The sequence below is a fragment of the Dendrobium catenatum genome, unplaced genomic scaffold, assembly GCF_001605985.2.
Source record: "Dendrobium catenatum unplaced genomic scaffold, ASM160598v2 fragScaff_scaffold_407, whole genome shotgun sequence".
Classification (NCBI taxonomy): domain Eukaryota; kingdom Viridiplantae; phylum Streptophyta; class Magnoliopsida; order Asparagales; family Orchidaceae; genus Dendrobium; species Dendrobium catenatum.
The window spans coordinates 346,132-371,592 of NW_021318869.1; the positions used below are offsets into that span (position 1 = coordinate 346,132).

General features: G+C 33.6%; 1 protein-coding gene across 1 annotated transcript in view; it reads left to right on the forward strand.

Moving 5' to 3' along the window:
* The first annotated feature begins 8,725 nt into the window (after nucleotides 1–8,725).
* LOC114579469 (LEC14B protein-like) overlaps nucleotides 8,726–25,461 on the forward strand; it is a 20,407-nt gene continuing 3,671 nt past the window's right edge. Inside the window, exons 1-3 of the mRNA XM_028694146.1 lie at nucleotides 8,726–8,991; nucleotides 13,873–14,213; nucleotides 14,352–14,471. Of these exons, the coding sequence (XP_028549979.1) occupies nucleotides 13,893–14,213; nucleotides 14,352–14,471 (441 nt within the window). The 5' untranslated portion in view covers nucleotides 8,726–8,991; nucleotides 13,873–13,892. The remainder of the gene's footprint in view (nucleotides 8,992–13,872; nucleotides 14,214–14,351; nucleotides 14,472–25,461) is intronic.

The following is a 25,461-nucleotide window of genomic DNA, read 5'->3' on the forward strand; positions in this document are numbered from 1 at the left end:
AAAAACATATTTATTATTTTATTTCATAAAAAAATTAAAATGCTCTTCTTTAATTAAAATATTTTGTTTTGGATATTTTTTAAAGTTCATCCTGAAACAAATTTATTATAATATTCTAATAAGATTCAAAAAATATTCTATTTAATATTAAAATGTTATAATTTTGACCCATATTCAAATTTTATTTAACTTTTATTCAAACATGTGGTCTAATTCAAAAATAGGCTTGTCAAATATTTGTATGATTTTTTATCTGTGATTCGATCATATTAGACACATCATAATATAATTCAATAGTTATATCACTCTCGATGAGAAATAGAACATATATACATAACATCTATAAAATCTCAATGGTTATAACATAATAGACAAAATTTTTGATACAGCTGAATACAATCATAATATCTACAATATGACTCGGTTTATTATAAAAACAAACAAAAGTAATTTATAAGAACATAGTGCGCTTTAAAAAATTGATAGCATGTACAACATCATTTAGAAATGTTAGAAATAAAAAAAATAAAGTATTCATTATACTACATGGGTAATAATTGCTTAAATTACTTAAATTTTACTTAAACTTTCAAATGAATTGCCTTATTGTAATCTATAGAACCTAATTTGTGATGACCATTTTCCACATCCAAGGAGATTTTTGGGGAAAAAATAATTTTCCTTCATCAAATAGCTCTAATTATTGAACCACCATGGGAAGCACTTGTATAATGAATTGGGTGAAGGTGATGAAGCTTGTGCATAACAAAATTTTTGGAGCTGTGAAGATTCAAATTATTTTCTCGGCGGATGACTATTGTTTGCATTTCATGTTATTTTCTTTGTTTAGCAATCTTGTCTTTTATAGATTTTGTTTTAGCATATGTTGGTATTTGAAAATAGGATCTAGACTAGTGGAAACTAAGTATCTCTCTACCTTTTATTTTTTACTTAATAAAAAATTATGGGATACTAATCAAAATTTTGGTTGTTTAATCTTTAGTATCCCCTCCGCGAATTATTACGTCCGGTCACCAGACGTCCGGACATCCAATCCATATGCGCCACATCACCCAAATACATTGGGACCCGGTGTATTTTGATGATGTGGCGCATCTGGATTGATGTCCGGACGAATCCGGACACCGGAAGTAATAATTTGCCATCCCCTCCACCCCAATTTGTTTAAAATGATAAGTAGATGATCTTATTTTCTTTATGACATTTCCGATTTTTTGAATATCTTCAATATGCTTAAATTGCTTTCCAATAAAGGCTTCCTTTTACTATTTTTAAAGGACGGCCTAGATTTTCTTTGCTAGTTTGTAATGCTTTCATTTTTTTTATTTAATTCTATATATATATAATCCAATGGATTTTGTTCCAGATTATTGAAAAATATTAGTTATGCGTTAACCCATAACTTGAGGAATTTGGACCACTAGAATGACTTCTTTCTCATATACTTCAAAAAGTTGTAGACTACTACACCTTATTGATCAAATAATTTGTCTAAGATTATTACATTAGCACCATGGGTCTTAGGTATCGTCAAATTTGCTCCCTTATTAAATAACATAAAAATCAATAAGCACTTCCGCTTGGCCACAAACTATTGTCATATTTATGCCCAGCCACCAACCATCACCGGATTTTTTCCCAACTTCAAATTATTTTGAACATACACCCAACCACCGACTGACGTCAGACTTCGACCCTATCACTGATTGGTGTCGAACTTCTACCTGGCCACCAACTGACACCAGACTTCTAACGACCGTCGAGTGTCACCGGACTTACTCCCGGCCACTAATTATCCTCAGACTTCCCTCCAACTATTGTCGCCTGTCAACTACAATCCTTCCAACCTTCGTTGCTAGATAACGATCTTTATAACCACTGTCGCCAGCTGCCTACGATCATTTCGACCTACATCATGAGAGTGCGATATTTTTTACCACTATCCTCCATCGCCAAACTACGATCTTTCGAACCTCCGTCGCCCGCCAACTATGATCCTTCAGACCTCTATCACATAACAATGGTCTTTCTGACCTCCGTTGCTCGCCGACTATGATCCTTCCGACCATCGTCACCCAAATATGGTCTTTCCAACCCTCGTCGTTTGTCGACTATAGTGCTTTCAACAACTCGAATACAGTCTTTATGGCCATCGTCTCCAGCTGACTATGGTTCTACCGACTAAACAAACATGTCAATATTGATTTTTTCCCATGTAATATACTTTATTTGATGTATATTTGCTGCATCAAGCTACAACTTTCCCCCTAAGAAGGGCCTCATTTGTAATCAACATCAAATAATAGTGGATTCATTCAAACTAGGTCAAGCCTGATGGTTTTACCCTTCTTCAAGGGTTTTCGCGTAAAAACATTGGTGTTTCATATGAATGATACATCATCTCTTTTATCTAATTGTGCGCTAGGTCTTTGTACAAAACTAAGACTTTAAACTTCATATTTCTCTATCACCGTGAATATTCCAGAACACAATAAAATTAAAGTTAATTGAATGCTTATTCAAATGATTGATTTATACTTTTAATGAATTAAAAGAGTTCATCATACTATATAACCATGTAATAGGAGTCTTGAACTATTAGAACCATGTTGCACTTTCACTAACCACTCTTATGTACTTTTATTATGAGTTGTTAACTAGTCCTAACATATATGACTTGAAGAAGGACAACAATTCCTCATCAATTAAATGGAATGGACTAATGATGCATAGTTTCATGAGCTTGTGTCTTTTCTCTGATAAATTTATGAAATTCTCAGGAAAGTACTTCTTACTCTTTTGTGACTTTCTTATCTCTAATGAACTTGACATATTCTTATCTATATATTATATAATAATAAGAGTAGTAATCCCTCACTCTCCCCACACCTTACTTGCACATATAATAAAAAGGAGTTGGTCTCTAAACTCCTCTTTCTCCAATTCCCACTCCATATCATTTTCATGGTGCACCTCATTCACGACCTCAACAAAGTTAAATATTTGATTAGCAACATGCACCTTCTCACTTTCTTTAACCTACCTTATATATGCTCATCATGCATGAAGTGAGGGGTGTGATTTTATCCCTACCTCTAATTAGATATATGATAGCAAAAGCAAGTAATTAATTTTAAAGGGAATAACTTAGTCATCATGGCATCCAATGGAGTGTACTAGGGTTGAAAATACTCTTGATGATGAAATGTATGCACAACTATAAATAATAATAAATAATATGTAGTGTGAGTAACCATCATTCAAAAATAAAGATTGGTTAGGGTTGAGGACAAATTATCTAATAAGATATATAGTCAATTGAACATATGGATTGAAGAGCTTGCACTGACCTTTTGTGTGCTAGATCAATCACTCCTCAAGTAAAATCAACTTAAAGAGCTCGCAAAAGATGTTCAAAATGGTTTGAGTGTCAAAGAAAGCTTTTGTTGCTCCAAAGATGGTTAAGGGGTATATGGAAAGCTCTAATAAATTTAAAAGGCTTTGGGTGTCCTCACCTATGGATTTTCACATCTCACTTAAAGGGGGAACTGAAAAAGGTATGAATCATGAGTAAGTTGGACCTAAATAAATTAAATTTGTGAATGTTTGCCACTCGATTTGATTTCATAATTTTTTTAGAAAAATATGCATAATTAGTGTTAATAATTTAATAATTCTGAAGAATAAACTTACACTCATATTGTCAATTTAAGGAAAGAAATGAATTATTTTCATATTCCAACTTGGCGTAGGGGAGCGTAATAGTTATTCCGAAGGATAAAAGTTATACTCACCTATCATTTTAAATACGAAATTGACTTAGGATAAGCTTGATCGACATTCAGAGATTCTTCCCCCCCCCCCCCCCTTCTTAATGAACTAAGAGAGGTTTATTTTATACTGGAATCTTATGTTCCTATAGAGGTAAGCCTCTACAGTTAATTACATCTCTAAAGAAAAAAACTTTTGATTAAATTAGATATTAGACCTAAACTTATAATATAATTACATATAAGCAAGTTGCCTTAGATGTTTAAAATGCAAACCATCTCTTCCAAAATATTGTTAAATCTTATAGAAAATGCATTCATATTTAACATACATATATATTTATTATTTATTAGGAAAGGAAGTCTCCATATATAATTGAGCTTATGCCTACTTGGAATTAGTAACCAGCTAACAACTTATTTCACAAGCAATCATCCTCGATGATGTAAAACCCAAAAATGCCGTTTTAGACCTCGCACGTTTTTCAAAGTGTCGTGACGAGATTTAAGTGAAATTTTTAATGTCAAAAGAATTTTTTTTAGAAAATTCCTTGTAAAATTATGATCGTTTTGATATATAACACATATACCTAATTTTGTCTAAATATGGAATTAAAAATGTTTGAAGTTTCAAAATGCTCATTTTATCCTTACGTATCCCTTAAGCCAAATTCACTTAAGTGAGGGCATATTGGTCTTTAGGCATAAACCCATCTCCCTTTTATGAATAAACCGAAACCCTCCTCCCCTCTCATTCTTTTGCATAACACCAGAAAGGGGCAGACGGGCGGAAGGCAAGGGCGTTCCGGCGACAATCTTCCGGCAAGAAAATTAGTCCAAATCGAAGAGGATGACGAGAGGAACATTCAAGTATGATTATTTTAAAATGAATCTCTCTAGATCTCAAGTATTTTGGAAAACTCCTTTTTCTTCCAAATCTCTTTTAGGATTGAATAGGGAAGGATTAGAAGAACTTTTTAACGATGAAAATGAAATTTTTGGATATTTAAAAATTAGGGTTTTTCTCTTTAGTTGAAATTTTTGAAAGTATCTTTGCAAATGTTGTTCCTAAGGATCCTACGAGGGTTTTTAAAGAAAGAAATTGAGTTTTTTCTTACAAAATGTATTTTCCTATTTTTTAATTATTTTAAATTCAAAAATTTATTTTCCAAAAATATTAATTTGATGAATATGAAGTTTTAGCATGCAAAATTAAGCATTTTAATGAAAATATGTTTTCCAAATTTAGGGTTTTAAGATAATTCCGAAAATAGAAGTTATTTTAAATAAATTTAGGTTATGGAAAAAGGGTTATTTTAGATGAAATAAGTAATTATACAAAAATATTGAATTTTTAGAATATATATGTGCTTTAAGTTTTATTTGAGAGAGAAAGAGAGTGAGGGAAAGAGAGAGAACCTAGAATAGTTTAGAAAAAAAAGATTTTATTTTAAATTATTTTGTAGATTTTAAGAATGAGAAATTGATACTTATAGGTGATTTAATCGTGATGACATCGAAGGAAGAAGGCCTAGCAAGGGAATCAAATTCCAAACTTCTGTAAGTATGCATGATTCTTTAATTGCAGTAATGTCTTTTGTTTCTTTCAAGTTATATGGTTTGATAGCCCACTTATGATTCTTATCGAAGGAATGATCATGCAAATTACATGTATATTTTATGACCTTACATGATAAAGTTTATGTTATATGAAATGAATTGATATGAATGTTATATTGAATGCTTGTATGTATATGCTGAAAGGATGGAGCTCACCCCCTTATGATACTAGCATGGGATGCTGTACTCGTGCACATTAAAATGGTAAAGTATATGAAAAAATAAAAATGGTAAAGGAGTACCTTTATGGTACTATACGTGTCTCCTGTGACGGTTGTAAAATATATGAAACGAGAAAGCTAAGTATAATGATATGAACATGAAAAGAAAAATGAAAATATGGTTTATGATATGATATGTTTAATGTTATGTTAATATGAAATCATTTTTATGTTATGTTCATATAAAATTGACATCTAGCATATTATACAATTTTTCTTGATTACTGTAGTTTAGAATTGTGTTTTACTTACTGAGCTTTGGCTTAATGTTAGTTGTTAATATTTTTCAGATAAATTTAATAAAATAAAAAATGAATAGAAGGGGTGGCAATGTATATCGTAGAAGAGGAACGCTTGAGCAAAGGTAATTTTATGGTTATGTCTGATTTTATATTTAAGTGTTTTCAATTTGATGTTTTAGAGACTCTTTCAATTATTATGGAGATAGATTTAGTGATTAGATAATTTAGCCTACCGTCCGACCTATGTTCCCGCCTCGCCCATGCGAACCGGGCCGGGTCGTGACAAATGAAACGTTGGATAAAGGTAGCTCTATCCTAAGAGTTCAATGGAATAAATCAGACTCCAAATTAGTCACTCAAGATTAATCTTCACTTTAAGTTCAAGTGACACAATCAAGAATACTCATTAAGAACTCAACATTTTATCTTATTTAATTAACTCGACTAAATTTTTTAACCACCAAAATTAATTTCATAGAAATTTTAACAGCATAACGACCCTATACCAACAAGAATAACGCAGCATTCTCCGGGAGCAAGAGGACCCCACTACCTTGTCGTAGGTTTGTATGTTGGGCTAGTGTATGCTGTAGAAAATAAAATGCATGTATATATGCATGTCAAGGTAAATGTTTTGCATATATAATACCCAATACTGTATTATCTTATAACTAACATATATGTTCCTACAAAGTCTGGAACACATACACTGAGGAAAAGCTAAGAAAATTCTACCCACAAATTTAATCTATAACCCATAAGATGCAATTAGTGTATGCAATATAAATAAAAAAGAGTGTTGAACATAAATACAAATGAATTTTATTACCTTATTGATTTGAATATTTATAACATGTTGTGACTCTATATAAAAGAAAGGTAGTTAGGCTCCACCACAACAAATTTGGATTCTAAGCCTACCATATATACATATAAAATCATATATATATATATATATATATATATATATATATATGATTGTTGTCTTTAAGCTCTAGGTCTTATGTGGAATTCTAAAAGAGATTATCCCCCAAAAGCTTCATTTAAAAATATATTCATATTGATTAATGTTATTATTTTACATAGACAATTGCTTTTTATTATAAATGTGTTTGTTCATAGATATGTTCATGAACATGTTTGTTTGATAGTTTTAAAGAATCAAGTGTAAAGCATGAAAGCCTAATATTTAATTTAGATTAATTATAAATTTTATTTGATAAAAATAAAATTTAATCAAATAAATTATCAAATTAAATTATTATTTTTTAATATTTTGGTTGAATTTTCTGATTTTTATTGAATTATTTGGAATTTCTAAATAAATTTTGATTAATTATTAATGAATTATAATTAAAACTCATTTTTAAAAAAATTTGAATTATTAATCTATGAATTTTATTTAATTTTTATGTATTTTTATTATATTTATTATATGTAATTAATTAAATTGAGAAATCAAATATTAATTGAAAATTTTATTTATATTAAAGTTAAAATTCTCTGATTTTATTTTTTTATTTGACTTATTTTATATTTTGAAAAATTTTAATGAATTTATTTAATTAATATTTAAATAAAGGTAATTAAAATATTAATTAAAATTTAATAAATTTGAGTTTGAATTTTAATTTTTAATGATTATACATTTGATTTGAAGTTGACTGAAGGTATTTTATTTTTGTAAATTTTAATTGGTTTATTATTAATTATTGAAGTTTTCAACCATAAGGGAAGGGTTAATTATGATTATCATTGCTATCAATTAATGACAAATCATTGTATGTTTAACTCCTATGATGTATAATGACTCAATGTTGGCTAAGTTTAAAGTTGCACTCCTATGGAGCATGTATGTGGATATTATAAATTGCCAAAGTTTATTAGACACACCTAATTGTTGTTCTTATGTTACACTAATGTTGAATATATTTAACAATCAAGGTATCTTCTAACTCTTAGGATTTGCCTCGTTGAGCCGCTCGATTTGATTATAAGCATGTCACGTTTGGAAACCGTTTGATCATCCAATTTATAGTTTGAACCTGCCAAATGCAATCTAGGTCTTCCATTTCTATCCATTTGTGCTTGAGTTGAGTTGAATTTGGCGTCGTTGGGTTCGTCATTCTGAGAAGTTCAGTTTCACAATAAGTTTGCTAAAATCGGAGTTCAAATGACCTTAGATTTAATTTTGGAAGTTTTTATCATGATTTTCCCTTGAGATTCATGCTCGATCATGATTGATTTTTGCGGATATATCAAGTGTATTCAAGTTCATTTTTGAGGTAAATTGTTTTCGCCTAATTTTGAATGAGAACCACTTACAAAGCTCTAAAGATTGATTGAGCACTACCGACGACCATCGTCTTCACCGCCACCCCTCTGCCGTCCGCCATCGGTCATTGTCCATTACCGACCACCACTATCTACCATCATCGACCATAGCCATCTGCCACTGGCTGTCGTTGCTCATCACATGTTTCCACCGCCACTGCTGCTACCAACCATCGTCGACACCGTCAGGCACCCCATCATAGTTGTTGCTGCCCATCGCCGATGACTGCCAGTCGCCGCCGTCGCCACCGCCATCCATCGTCGCCTTCGATCGCCGCCACCATCACGGTTGTTCGCCGCCATCATCACCGCCACCCTCCAATGCTCACCGTCGGCTATACGCCTCCACTTACCATCTCAAACACAAATTTTTTATACTTAATATTATATTTATTTTACTTCAAATTAAATTAAAAAAAAGTACATTCCTTTTATGACCATCTAAATAAATTTAAAATATATTTTTTAAACCCCACGACTTTTATATTGCATTCCTTTTGACCAAATTTTACCCGAATGAAGCTCCAACGGAACTCGCACCAAATCCGCGGGCATTTCAGACGTCCTATACATTTCTTAGCCTGAACGCGTGTCTTGTCGGTTCGGAAATTTCAAGTACGCGTGTCGCTGGCGAAGGGTGATCTTCAACGACAGGTGTGCGGCGAGCGCCGTTCTGTTCTTCTCCACCCTGCCTGGCTCCTTGCCCAACCTCTTCCCTCTGGTCGCATATCAGCAGACGGAGAAAGAAGCTCGGTGGAACCCTAATTCTAATTCGTATATGCGGTAAGGCTTCGACATGTCTTTCAATCGACTATTTATAATCGGCTTTTTCTTATTGGAATCCTGTTATTTGATTAACCTTTCAACGATAACTCCACCGAAAAAGTTTGCACTGTTCTTGATATATCATCAAAAAAGTATCGTGATCGGCCACGAATCACGGAAACTTCAAAAATTAAATCCCGGATCACCTGAACTTTGATTTCAGCAAACTTACAATCAAACTGAGCGTCTCAGAAATAAGAACCCAACGACACCAAATTCAACTCAATCCGAGCCCAAATGAGTCCAAATCAAGGACCCGAAGCGCTATTAAAAAGTTCTAACCACAATTTGAGTTACAAAATGGTTTCCAAATATGACGTGCTAATAGTCGAATCGAGCGGCTCGATGAGACAAATCCAATGAGCCCAAGATCTCCGAATTCCAACATCATTAAGACCTTCAAATGTCTGACAAACGGTACACGATCAAGGGATTCAATATCGGCCGTCCATCCAACCACTCCCCATTTACTCTTGATTTCTTACCTATTTACGGGCCATGCCACTCCAGAAATCTATAAATATATCCCACATTTTTCTTGAGAGGGGACCCAAGCAAGAAGAAGAAGAAGAAAAAGAGAAGGATATGAGGGAAGAAACTTCTCGACCACCGCCGCTGGAATTCTGCCCGACTTCCACGCGACGGCGGAATTCTGCCCGACTTCCAAATGCTGCCGGAATTCCGCCCGACTTTCCAAGTGACGTTGGAATTCGGCCCGAACTCCAAGTGACACCGAAATTCCTCCCGACCTCCAAGTGACTCCAGAATTTCGCCCGACCTCCAAGTGACGACGGGGTTTCACCCGAACTCCAAGTGACGTTGGAGTTTTGCCCGAATACCATCTAATGCTAGAGTTCTCCCTGGCTGGCGACTGACGTCGGACTTCTACCCGACGTCGGACCTTCGCTCATCGCCAAATTTCTACTCAACGCCGGACTTCTATCCGTCGTCAGATTTTCGCCGGACATCTATCCGATGTTGGATTTTTGTCCATTGCTAGACTTCTACCTGACACAGTCATTCCAACCTCCGTCGCCCGCCAACTACAGTCCTTCCGACTTACGTCGCCCACTGACTACAGTCCTTTTGACCTCCGTCGCCCGCCGACTACGGTCTTTCTGACTTACGTCGTACACCGACTATAGTCCTTCCGACCTGCATCGCCCGCCGACTAAGGTCCTTCTGACTTATGTCGCCCACCGACTACAGTCCTTCTGACCTCCGTCGCCCGCAGTCTACGGTCCTTCCGACTTACGTTGCCCACCAATTACAATTCTTTAGACCAAACAAACACATCAACAATGATTCTTTGTATTCTCATCATATAATGTACTCTATAATATGTACATCAAGTTAAGGTCTTCCCTTAAGGAAGGGCCTCATTTGTAATCAACTGCAATACTGGTGGATTCATTCAAACTGGGCTAGGCCCCGTGGGTTTCCCCTTTTTCAGGGGTTTTTCACATAAAAATATTAGTGGCTCTAGTGAACGATGCACCCTCTTTTTATCTGTGTGTGCTGGATCTTCGTACAATGCTAAGACATTAAACTTTATATTTCTCTACCACCGCGAATACTCTAGGACGCAACAGTTCTGAAATCCATTGGATCATTCAGGTTGGAAATCCAATCCCTGTTCTTACCATATTATTACAAAGGGCATTGTTTATACTTTGAATTGGAACTACAGCCAAATATGTTATTACCAACAAAATTGTTGGACATTTTGCGTTCAGTTCATTCTAAAATAACCAAGTATACTTGATTGTGAATGCATTTCTGCGTCTGGACTGAAACAACGTATATGTAGTTAGTATGGATTGGGGCATATGAAGTGGCTTGCTTATTATTTGTTAAATGTTAAACTTACGATGACGAGCAATGAAGCATAGCCGTAGAAGTAGAAGATGATAAACACTACATGGTAAATGGTACATGACTATGCTTAAAAGTTACTGCATATTGTGACCGTGTTAGTGCGATGTTGTACATATGTGGCATATAATTTATGTTTGAGCTCAAGATAGACAAAATAAAGTGGGATAATGAAGAATCATCCTCGGTTAAAATTTGTTGATAATTTTGAGATGTTACTTTGTAAGTCTCCCTTTATGCTAGTGACAGGGGGATGACAACAATGACACTATTAAGTGTAGGGGGATGACAACAATGACACTATTAAGTGTAAGGATCTTGATTGGGGTCATTGTCTATAATACTTTTAATGTTTCTACTAGGTTAATAACTCTAGTTCATGGCTCATTCAATATTGTTAGTGAGAGTCCTGGAACAAATGAATTGATTTTAATGGATCCTCCTTAACAGATGAAGGAGGTTATACCCTGATCCTCTCTGATGGCCTATAGACATACAAAATATCAAAAGTAGGATTATACTTTTCAGAGGAAAGTGATTAAGAACCTCAAATGATGTTAACAATGAGGCATTCAGATTATAAAGTGACACTGAGATCTTTAGTCAATCTCTTAATGTCGTCGTAGAAACTTATTCCAAAGGTTGTCAAAGAAATAGAAATCAAAGAAGGCGACTTAGGTTTAATTTACGAGCAATAAAGGACTACCACCTTGCAAAAGAAAGGACCACCAACCGCGAACAAACTAAGTAATCAAACAATTTACTCATGGCTCGATTCGATTATAGCTCATTCATGATTGTTTGATTAAGTAATCAAGCAAGCTTGAATATTTTTTTTAATATTCGATGGTTAAGTAAATAAGCTTGAATAACTATTTGTTCAACCTGTATATGTTTATGAATAACATTATTTAAAGCGTGTAAACAAGTTCGATATGAAGCTCAATTCATGTTCGATACAGAGATCATGAATAAGCTAGTTAAAAAACTTGAAAAAAAAACTACTTAAAAACTTGATTAATATTTGATATGGGTTTGATTAAGTCTCATTATGAAAATGATAAACAATCTAATATAAATAATTTATATTTATTATAATTTAATAATATAGTAATCATTAGTTAATAAATTTTATAAATAATTTAACATTATATTATCTATTAGTTAAAATAAATTATAAATATATATTAAATTAATATTATATATAATTTAATCACAACTTTTATATTCATAAGTATCTATTTATTTGATATATTCTCACATAACTTTTAGTTTTATTATAATAAGTGATCATTCTTTTATAAAAAAATAGTTTCATTTTTGATGTTATAATATTTCATTAGAATGAATTTGTTCATGAACAAAGGGTATTTGTTTATGTTTATTGGATTGTTTGTTTCAAGTCTTCATGAATAAGTGTTTATAAGAAGAATCATTTTTTGAGCTCGTTTATATGTGAACGAGCTTGTTTGGTAGCTCGACATCACTCGTTAGATACGTTCACGAAGAGAATTTACATTAATTATTTATTAGTCGGTTCGATACGACTCGTTCGTTAAGCTAATAAAGCTTGTTAGTAACTTGATAAGGCTAGTTTGTTCAAAACTCGTTATGCACGAAATGAACTGAACACAAATCAAGCATAACGATTTATCATTTTAAATGAACTATAACACAATTAGAAAAGCTTGAATTGAGCGTGATTCGAGCCCGAACAAGCTGATAATAAACTAGCTTGAACATGCTCAAGCACCTGCTTGACCCAGCTTGGTTTGTTTGCAACGCTAACCACCAAACAAGGATAAATGCAAGAACATAATGATCAATGAAGACGTTCCCTTCAGAATCCCCAAAAGGCAGTGATCTCCGTTAAGGGAGTTGATTATAATGTCTTTTCACCCCTATAAAAAATCTTGGCACATTTTAGCATATATGAATTTTTCGTTATGTTAAGAGGCATCCGAGCTATAATCTAAGGTATACTAAACTCAGTGTAGTTTGAGGCATATTTTGTGTATTGGTGTATGAACGAGGTTATTCTTTCCTAGAATACTTTGATTATTATATTATGTGGAGAAGATCTTTTGTTGGGGACTTTTGAATGTAACCACCTTCTCTATATCACAACAAAGAACAATTACATCTTGATGAACCATATTCTAATTGGCATAGGTTCTTCAGTGAATCTCATTAGTCAACGAGCATTAAAGTGGTTTTCTCTTGGTATCCAACACCTCGGGTGGGATAAAGTGCCTGTATAAGGCTTCATCAAGCAAGGGTAGAAGACTATGGAATTTTTCATCCTGCCCTTTAGTTTTGAAAAGTTATACGTAGAAATAAAGTTTTATGTGGTCGACTTTGACACTTCCTACAGAGCTCTCCCAGGACGACTATGTTTCAGTAATATGACATCATTCCCTCCACTATGCATCAATGAATGAATTTCATAAAAATAAACCTAAGTACAAAATTATTTGCCACATTTAACTTTTCACAATTTATGAAGTTTAATTTTACGAAGATACACTTAATTCCAAAGGTGTCTATGCCAGCTCAATCTTCCAAAACTATTGCCCCAATCTCAAATTTGTTAACACAACCGAAAAAGAGGTTAACATAAAAAAAAAAGGGAAGAAAGAAAATAACTCTACTTCCCCCAAAACTTGTTAACATCCCAAACAAACTATCAAAAGGAAATGTTATCACCTGAGAAGTGATATAGACAAAGATGTTATCATCCTTCTCAAGCCAAAGAATACCCATAAATTTCTAATCAAGGGAAGGCATAAATAGGTTTATTTAGGCTCCAACCTTTTTGTAGGTTCACAATTATAAATTTTCATGTTTATGCGTTGTTTGTGCGTTTAAGCTTAGTTTGAGTGCATAAATATTGCATTTTGTTAATGTCTTTTAGAAGGTGCATATAGTTGTAACTAATCACTTGTTTCTTTTTTATGGTAACAGCGGCTAATGGATGGTTCAGGATGCGTGAAGATAAGAATAGTGTCGATGTCTTGGATAAAAGTTTCTCCATTGATGAGGAGATCTCTCAGCTTACTAAGCTCAGAACCGAACCCTCTGAAAACTTGCGGAAGACAACATTTCCCAGACAAAAACTACCCATCCCGATAGTTAGGATGCTATTTGGGAGAGAAGCTATGGGTAGGTTCACTATAGCTGATTGTTCACATGCTGTTGGTCGGTATTTACCTGTTAATGGTCCTTGGAGTATTGATAGTATGGATTCACGAGCATATGTCTCTCAGTTCTCTGATGATGGTTCACTTCTTGTTGCTGGATTTCAGGTATTATAACCTTCATACAACCATTTAATTCTGATGTATTATGTGCAGTATCCTTGATTCGATAATCCTTGTCTACACTTAGAACTTAAAGCCTGTATGATATTACTTTTAATTTTACTACATAATGATGTTTTTCAGGGAAGTAATATTAGAGTATATGATGTGGAGAATCAATGGAAGGTGCGTAAAAACATTCTTGCAAGAAGTTTACACTGGACGATTACTGACACATCACTTTCACCCAACAAACGCCTGCTTGTAAGTTTTGCTTTTTCATCAGTTATCTAGTTTTGCTTTTTCATCAGTTATCTAATTATTCTAGTTTTATTGTACGTGCATTAAATGCATGTGATAAAAGTTTTAAAAATAAAAATTAATATTATGAGATCTTTAATTATATATATTTTTTGATTAAAAGATAAAATTATTAATTTTATCCATATAAGCAATTCTAATTATTAATTATATTTGTAAAAGGTTATATATTTTTCTTATAACGTATAGAAAATGTGTTAATATAATTTACAATTCAATACTGAAAAATACATATTTTTTCTACATAGAATTAATAATTTAATAAAATTAATCAATTTGGATTTAGAAGAGAAGCTCAAAATTTTATTATAAATATGATATTATGATATTGATATACTAAATTAAATAGGCGAAAGGGAGAGCAAATTTATCTTAACTCATTCACAAAATAACAGTTTACCCATAATAAAATTTTATTATATTAAAATAAAAAAAACACGGATGAATTTTTGGTTCAACTGAAAGATATTGATTATTTGTGTCATGCTAAATATGTGAATAATGTAAAATGCAAACTAAGATATTTATGATGATGATGATAATCATCATTATAGTTACAATAGTAATCACATGCAATTGCCTACAATGGTAAGGGTTAGGGTCATTGAATTATGAGTCAGTTTAGGATGATTTATTTAAAATTAATGAAATGTATAAGAGAATATTCGTTGATCAATTTCAGATTGATAAATATTTTGATTATGCCTAAAATAGAAGGGGTAGAGGCTGATTAAGAAAATGATAAAAAATCAAGAGAAATTCGACCAAAATGAGTGTATATTAGATGTGCATGCATGGATTAACATATGTTCTGCAAATAGTTATGAGTTTTTTTTTTAGAAATATTTGGTGAAAAACTTTAGGAGGGTATGAATAAACAACAGCTAATATAGGACAAAATCTACAAAAGAAAATCTAAAAATTGCACTCAATTAGCATAAGATACATATGTGATTATCTAAATTGAAGTTTTAGAACTTACTTGACCACAGCTACTAAATAATTCTGCACTTGCTTCACTTGATGGTAATGGCATCTGACGGATCAATATTGTGTGTTGTCTCATCTGAATTACAAACTTATCTTTTTGAGAACCCTGTTGCTGTTGTAATTTCTCCAATCTTTGTTGGTCTAAGTGCTAAGCTTTATACTGCATTATTTGATTAAATTTTCCATCCCGAGCATGATCACAAGGCCAAAGCTTATACTCAATGGTTGAGGCCTTCTGGTTATATCTGTTTTATAGTTTTATACAAATAATTCTACACTCATATTACTAATGCAAAATAAATATTATCAATGAAATTAAACATAAGAATATATCCCTCCAATTTTAACTATAATGACATGAGGAGTAATCCAATCCCAGATGATCCTGTAAGTAGAAATGCATTTATAAGCACATAAAATTAGATTCAAAGGAACATATTCAAAGGGAACCCATAAATACAAAAGTTTCTTGATAGTATAGTATAGACAAAAACGCATTATTCCTAACCTAGAGTGCTATTCTTAACCAAAAACTACAGGTTCCATAAGAAAATAAGATTTATCTAAAACAAGAAAAGCCCACTTAAAATTGAAATATCATGTAAATTTTTAAAAAGTGGAGAGAGTTACACCATGATTATTTGGTAAAAATAATTATCGTTCTACTATTTTTTCCTTATATAAAATGATCACAACATTCGTTAAACAAAAAAGAAATAAAATAAAATAAAATCTGATATTAAAGAAAACATCTAAAAATTTCAAGATCTAATTTGAACTGCCCATACAATGAAAATATTCTCTGTTTGTCTGATCTACCACAACTCTATATAGCCATCGCTTATTATGATATAATTAACTCATAGAGTCATAGGCCATGTAATTTCTCTAAATGGGTAAAATTAAAAAAAAATGTGGAAAAATATTTACATTCCAGCCATTATTTAAATATGAGAGATTGGTTGGATCATAATATTGGGGAACATTTGATATTTTCTTGTTGGATCATAATGTTTGGCAGCAGTGCATACTTCTCTATGAAATAATAAATTTATCATTATTAATAATTCTACAAATGTTGTTGTTCTTAATGATAAAACAAAAAGAATCAAGGCATGATTCTAAAGATGATGTGATTCTTGATGATAAAATTGAATATTTTTTTTAATGCATATAATGCAAGTGTCAAATAATAAATGATTTATATGGATCAATTATTCTAAGTTGTTGAGTGATATGAAATTTAAAACATGCCATATAGAGTTTATTAAAGCAAATATATATCCTATAATATTTTATTCAAATTTCCATTTCTTCAATCCCTATTGCAACCCCTTTGCAGCCAATCAACTATATAGTAGGAAAGAAGCACTAACCAAATAAAATTGATAAGGGATGAAATTTTAGTTAAAAAAACTCAAAAAGAGAAATATGAAGATTTACTACAACAACAACCACAACATCAAGCCTTCCCACTACGTGGGGTCGGCTACATGAATCCTTTTTCTCCATTGTGTCTTATTAAAGGTCAAATTCTCGTTTAAATCTAACAAAGAAAGGTCATTCATAATATTTTCTAACCAAGTCTTTTTAGGTCTGCCTCTACCTTTCTTAACATAAGTCAAATCTAATACCTCTACGCTCCTACCTCTACTCTCCTAACCGGGTCATTGGCTACTGGAAGAAAATTATTTTATTTGGGAATCCCTATGAGCATTAGTGAATAGAACTTGAGTTCTTCATTAGGTGAATCTTGTAGAAAATGTTCTTAAGAAAAATATAGAAGTAATTGAATTTTTTAATGTTTTTGTCATTGTCAACTTAAAATTTTGATGCACCCACCTTAATGTAGATTAGTCCTTTATTATTATTTTTTTATGAATAAATCTACCTTTTTCTTCTCAAAATATTTCATTTTTTTTAAAACTTAAACTTAATAACACAATATTCTATCCTCATTTTCTTTAAGCTGTTGGTATGAACATTAGAGTTCTTAAAATTTCACTGATTTTATCCTTTTGAAGGCCACAAATGAAGATTTAAGCACTTCTTTTTTATATTCTAATTATATCCATATAAACATATCTATATATCATCACATGAATAAATAAATAAGCGCACTTATATATTACAAACTTGAGAAATCATTGTGTTTATAGTTTTACTCAAAGTGCATACTTTCTTTACAGTGATTTCAGATTGTGATGTCAGATTTGATAGGTCAAAGATAATAGGTTATTGCATTTATCAGAAGGAATTCTATATTAGTTACTGAAGTTGAAATAATAGATGCCAATAAGTACTAATATACCTCATTAAAAAGATGCTAAAGTCTCAATAACTTCATCATACAAGTTTAGATTTTGCTCTCAACCATAAAATGTGTTAAAGGTCACGGACATAATACAATGAAAATGGAACATAATGGATTTAAGACATTTCATTAGCAAGTGATCAAACTTAGAATACTTGAAATCCATCAAAATGTTAGTTAATTTCTAAGATTCAAAATAGGTAGGCATATATACAGTTGAGTACACATATATTATGGAAACTTATTATTTAACTTTTAAAATAAGCACCTACGAACCCATTGCTGGAATTTAAGAAGCTTGTTGTCACCTAGTATATGCCTCTATAAGTATTATAAAACCACTTTATATGCTTCTTGTCACCTTCATGTGTAGTAGAAGCTTAAATGTAGTATCTGTGTAAAAAAGAATAAAAGCAAATGTTAATCTTGCCTAGAATGTATCTATGATTCTATATTAGTAACTACATAAATACTTTTGTAATTATTTATTATAGTTGTAGTGTGGTAGCAGTTACAAAATCTTTGGATAAGAGTAAGGCAAGCATGAAAGTTAAGTAGACGAAATCTGGTTTCGCATAGTTATCATAAGAATTTGAAAAAAAAGTTTAGTAGAGTTGTAGTTGGATGCAAGTGATGCTTTTGGATAATTCTAACTCCAATAATATTAATAAGCACCATAAACTTTTGATATTATTAACCAAATAATATATATGTATGATTATGTAATTAATAATAATAACAAAGAAAAAAGGACTAAGAATAATCTAAAAATTAAGGAATGGGGAAGGTTTTTTTAACCTTGGAGGTGAAGACATATAGGTGAATTTACATCACTAAGAAGATGAAGTGAGCAAGAGTGATGGAATTGTATTACCCGAATAGTAAATATTTATAATTAAGTGATTAATAACAATAATTGAATATAACTGATAAATATCAACTAAGCTAGAGATGTTTAAATGTTCACGTGCAGTTGAATACAAATTTAAAAATAATAAGCATTATACGATGTTAAATATAGAATTCAATAAACAAGGAGTTATATTAAAAATTATTTTTCTTTATAAGTATATCTTAATTAAAAGAGAGAGATATTGATAGAGGTAAGCTGATGGAAGGGGAAGACTGGAAGACAACTAACTCATAACAAAATTCAAGGATTTAAAAGCTTGTAGACCATTAAGAAATCAATCTAATCTGCATGAAACTAACCACATTCCAGTCTACTGACATTTAGATGTAAGTTAAAGTTATATTATCGCTACAGGCACTAAAACATTCTACATTTGATATAACATGGGGTAAAACATTAATGAAAAAATTGAACTATCACAGCAATTAGTTAACTTTACTAATTTTTACATGCATCAACTTCTAGGAAATTTGGCACTTTAGATGAAATCAAGTAGTATACAATTTAATCTTTACTTCTTTGCAATCTCTCAGGATGAGTAGGTGGTTCACAGATGAATAAAGATCCAACACCACACCAGAATAAAGTGCTCTTAATGATTATAATGAGTTAATTTTTATTGAATTTAAATTTTCCTAGAAACATCTTTGATTAAATGAGCTTCAAAATAGAAACCATAGCAAAAAAGAATGAAAATATAATTCATAAGCTGAATTTGAATTTGTAGGGCAAACGGACCTCTCCTTTATTGGAGGTTAAACATTTTAACAAAACAAAAACAACAAAGAAAATTTGAAGAAGGTGCACCATTAAACTAAGACTTATTAGTCATGATTAAATACACAATTTTTTGTCACTATATGATGTAGACAAAGGGGGGGTCAACACTAGTCCAAAATAAATCATATTTTAGCTTCCCTTGAGTCTAGTAGTTTTTCATATTTGAGCTAAACTTTTAGTTCATTTATGAGCTGAACTTTAGTTAAATTAGATATAAAAATTCCTGATCAAATACAACCACCTTGTTGGCAATGAAGCGATATAGCTTAACTTTGCTGACTATATTCATTTAGGCAGAAATTAACTTAATGTTGCTCTTAACCTTGCAGTCTTCAATACACCATACATTTTCTTAATTTTATTATGAGGTCCTTTGATGCCTTTTAAGAAAAGGGAGCAACGAGCAAATCAAGCTTAAAAAACAGAATATAAATTAATTTAATTACATAACTATATAAAAAAATTATAAAACTCAAATGATTTTAAATATGAATTAAATTAATTAAAAGTAGAAACTGCAACTTAATAGATCATGCAAATATGAAAATATATAGTGTTAATTGCTCTTAAAATAAAAATCTATTTGTGATTGTAGAACAAGTTCTGGGGAAAATAACTTATTTTTAAGTTGTTGTAAAAAATAGCTTTTTAGTTAGCAAAATGATAGAGCCAAAGGAAGATCAACCCAAACTCAGGGCAATATTCTAAAACTACTTACTTTATTAGTCTATACAATGCGAGGCATGGCAGTCTATTCCGTGCACTAACGACCATCATGTAATCCTAAACTCATGTCATATTGTAAGTGATAGCTTAGCGTGACATGAGTAAGCATTTTAATGAATAACTTCCAATTAGTCACTCAAAGTGTGTGGAGCTAAGTTGAGGAACAATATTCAATATCATGAAGATTTTTTTGGAAATAAAACATGAGAAAAAAATCCATAGGTTTGACATGCATGACTAAAGAACCAACACTTACTGGTGAAGTTTCGCCGAAACTGAGCTAGAAGCTACGAAGGAGGGGAGCCGGGGAAGGCCTACGATGGCAATGAGGGGGAAGTTGTCGTAGAAGCTTTGCCCATTTCTTTCAAGAAATTTTGATGAAAATGAAATTCTTCTCCCAGAATGCTAGCTAATCTATGAGTTCCCTCCAATCTTACGAACTGAATCAGAAAGAACTCAACCATCCTTTTGATTAAGGAACCCATTTAGAGGGGAGAGTGGCCGAGTGGTCAAAAGCGATTGGCCCGGGAAGGGGAGAGTGGCTGAGTGGTCAAAAGCGACATACTATAAATTTGTTGAAGATTTTCTTTCTCAACCTCTGCTACAAGTAGCAACCAGGCATTGAAGTTAGCTTAGTTACTTTCTAATAAGGCTTTAACTCTATCTTCAATGGAGTCCACTGCACAAAGAGGAATGATGACATCATACAAGAGTAACATTTTGCTTATGTACTTATAAGGATAGGTTGCTTCAACATCTCAAATCTGTGTTATGTAATGATATGCAGTTTCTCAACTATGAAAGTGTAAACCTTGAATTGCTCTCAAGATAAATGTTTCCTTGTGTTTTATAATAGAAATTATTTTAAGCACTACCATTTTTTGTTAAATTCTAATCTAAAGCATATAAAAAGTGCAAGTTTTGATAGTCAATAACGCCAACTTCCCCACATCAAATATTTAATTGCATCACTAATTATAATTATTTCAATATCAAGTATAATTATCAACATTCTTAGAAGAATATATGTACGACAATGGAACAGTATTGTGAAACATTAATTGAACAACAACTAAACAGATTTAGCAGCACTTGCAATCAAATTAAAAACTACAAACTCAATATAAGCCCACAAGTACTGAAAACTAAAATTTTGGGAGAATTTTTCAGAAGTTTTAGCACTTATAATTGCCTGTCTACTAGAGAAAAGAAAGTATGTAGACGCTGAGAGCACAAATCTTTAGCAGATTTACACCGCAGCCGAGCACTTCATGAATTATATGATATTTTTGAATCTTAATGAAAAAAAAAAGTAAACCAATTTTTAAAATTACTATTTCTAACTGGGGACAGTACAACCAACTCCATGCCCCATAAACTCTTTAAACCTAAAGCATGAAATTTGAAATGTTTTTCTTGCTAATCATAAATAACATAAAACACTATCGATTCCCAAGCATGTGAGAGCAGCAGTAGCAAACTGTGATTCATATATGTGAATTCCTCGGCTTGATCCTCTTACATCGACTCTCCCTCTTTCTTCCACATTCACACCAAAATACGAGCCTGTAGGCAAATTTCAAGAGGCGGATTCAACACTTTGGGCCATCACGACTTCATTTAATAGCCCAAAGAATATGGAAGAGAAAAATCCGATGTGAGTAAAGATATATCTAAACAAATAAAAATAGCTTATTAGTTACAAACAACAACTCAACTAAAAATAATTGTTAAAATAAGGTGCCCCTCACACAAACCTCCTCAGGCGCTGCAGAGATGATGCTGTTCTTGGAGAGTTTGGGATGAGAAACAAGGCAGTTGGGGCCTGTTTGGTAGCAGAATTTGAACTTACGTTGCGCGAAGCCAAAGAAGAAAGCGAAGAACAAGGGCGAGATCCCGTTGTGACTCCCTTCTCGGGCGAACTCCCATCACACAAAAGCCAAAGAAGGCTTAAAGCTAAGTAGGAGCGGAATACGAAGAGCCACGAAATCATACAATCTAAATTTATTTTAATTAAAAAAAGAGAAAAATGATCAAAATGGTCCCTCAACTCTTTATAAGGGATCAAAATGGTCTCAAACTTTTTTGAGGGACCAATTTGGATTCCCAACTTCTCAAAATGGGATCTTTTTGGTCCTGTTGTCAATTTTAAGCAAAAATTGAGATGGACATAGGGGTATTATTGGAATAAGCAACCGACCCTTCTTTGAACCCTTTAGCCATGTCAAAAACCTAGCAACCGAACCCTTCTTCGTCCCCAGTATCATGCAGTGCAGGGCATGACCTGGAGTGTAGTAGCCTCCAATGTGGCCTCGACCCCCAGCATCTCACAGTGTGTCAACCGTAGCTTCAACCTTGCGTCTCATAGCATGCGTCAATCGTAACTTCATCCCATCATCCCGTAGCGTTGATCCCACAGTCGATACTGTTGACCTGCTGCAGACAAAAAAAAAAAAAAAAATAAATCTTACCTACTCTGCCATCTCAACGATCAGTGCACGTCGCACGACCGCTCTTCGCACGACGAGGCCATGCCTCGCGTCATTTCTCCCCACGACCGCCGAACGACTCATTTTGAGTCGTTAAAAGCCTCGAGGCAACGTGGCCTTCGACCTCTCTGGACTCCCGATCCCTCTCCCTGGCTTCCAAACTCCCGATCTCTGCTTCCTCTTCTCCCTCTCGCGCGCTGCTTCGGTCTCTTGTCGCTGTTCGACTTCGTTCGCTCAACGACTTTCCCTTCCTACCAGTTCGGAAGTATCGAGCGGGAGTTCACTGGCTGCTAAGGGTAACTTTCTCCCTTGCGACGTTTCTCTGACTCCTGCGTAGCTGTTCGACGTCGCTCCTTCTACGACTTTCCCTTGCTGTAGGATCGGAAGTTTCGACATTTGATCGGAAGCAAGCAGAGGAGCTCGCTTGCTGGAACGGTAACTTTCTCCCTTCGCCGCAGCCTCGACTCCTTCGTGGCTGGTCCAACTTTGCTCCATCCACGACTCTCCCTTCCCTGCGGATCGGAAGTTAACATTATGATCGGAAGCATCAATGGGAGCTCACGAGCAGTGAAGGTAACTTTCTACCTTTCGAGCACTTCTCCGGCCAAATCTCTAAATCCGCCAAACAAAGGGATTTAAAAAAAAATAATTAAAAATTAGAAATTTTTAATTATAATTATTTTAAATAATTCTAATTAATTATAATTATTATTTTTAATTAATTATAATTATTATAATTAATTATTAATTAAATTATTATAATTAATTATAATTTTTAATTATGCCTGTAGATTGAGATGAACAAAACTGCATTTGATAGGGGAAGATCCACCTCTACAAACAAGTACAATCAAACAAACCCACCTGAGATTGGTGACAGTGTGGCATGATGTAGGCAACAAATGGGTTCTCCTACGAACAATTCCAGGAGCTCGTAGTGGCTGTTAACGGGTCCTTGCAAACGAACACCACCTGCTTGTGGATAAAAAACAGTGGGCATATCGTAAGCATATCGAACCACTATGGAACAAGTACAAATATCTCCTACGACAACGATGATTAAAATCTACAAGTATCCGAAGACAAAGGACAACTCGAGTACGAAAAAAGTACACTCCCTGGCAAGAATCAGAAAGGGAAGTTTGAACAAATTAGAACCAAACTTCCTGGTGTTCCAAAGTCTCTTTATTCTATACTTAAGAAGAAAAAGTTCTGGTGTCTTACAAACACCGAAAATAACGAGTCCAACTACGCCGAAGAGCTTAAAAGGTTCTTTCCAAATCAGCAGTCTTGACTCCAAAATCCAGAAAATCCATCCCCGGTGAATGAGAAAGGGGGAGTCAATATCAAGATGCACGCCACCGGATCTGCAACACTGATACAAGCAGACAGAAGGCGTCTACAACCTACAACGCTACGCCACCGGATCCGCAACACTCGTATTAGCGGACAGAAGGCGTGTATAAGCTTTCAAATGAAAAGTTGTGTGCATCCAAACGATAGTTTATCTTACACAACTACAATATTTTAAAGTATCCATCACATGCACTATAATTGCATACACAAGGTACACAATGGGGTACGTCTAAATTATATAAAATCATCCGCATGGGCCTCGGCGAGCGTGTTATTGGTACACACGTGACGCCTAGGGATGCTGCGCGGGCGATAAGTGAATTCTAGTTCGAACCCGATCCTTATATACGGATCAAAGAAGTCGACAGGGGTCTGAACCCTTTAACGAATACACGGCTGTGACGACCGGTGTATTTGTTTCAATACATCATTTAGGCCTTCAAGACCTAAAATCAAAAGAATTCACTAATCAAAGGACACAAAGCCTACAAGAAACTCGATCCTCGATCAACAGCCCGATCGAGTCGACAGGGTTCGATCAATCAAATGGAAATGGCCCCAAACACCCCGATGATGACCGTGTTGAATGTCTATCTCAACCGGAGGGGTTTTCAAATATTTTCAAATGCCACCCAAATACTCCAAAAATCCAAAATCATTCTAATCCATATGTTTAAAATTGAAATCTATCCACCAACCACTCAAAGCAAAAATTCATCAACCCTCCGCCAACAGTTTTCCAAGGTGGACAACATCAAAATTTACTTCAGCTCACAAAGAGCCAAATGCCTAGTCGAAAATATCATTAGGATCCATTCTCAAACCAATCTCCTGCCAATAAGGATGTGGTACGTGTCTTCTGACCGGCGGTTTGCCCGCCAAATAGCACCGCAGGATAAACGGTTATGACCCGTGCCCTCTGAACCGAGTGGTTTTGCCGCCAAATGGCACCACAGATAACTGGTTCATGCCAGATCCAATACATTCCTTAGGCATCAAAATCTTGAGATGTGAATCAATAGATATGATCGGTAGGGCACAAAGCCCTCTGTTACTTAGGTGGATTCAAATTTTATCCCCTTAGGGAAATACCCACCCCAGGTCTACAATGTATCTGGACGAAGCAACCCATGGTTGCCGACAAAAGATCTTCTGTCAGGTTGGTCGACGACCTCCTCTGACTAAGTAGACCAGGGTCATGATGGTCCGGGACGACGGAACCATGGGATCTTGATCGGGTCTATCATCCACTCCCCCACATCCGCTTTAAGTGCACGATGGTGAAATTTCTATTTTTAAATATCAATTTTCAAATCTCCAAATCTTTCAAACTTCCAAGTTCTCCAAATGTCCAAACGCATGCTG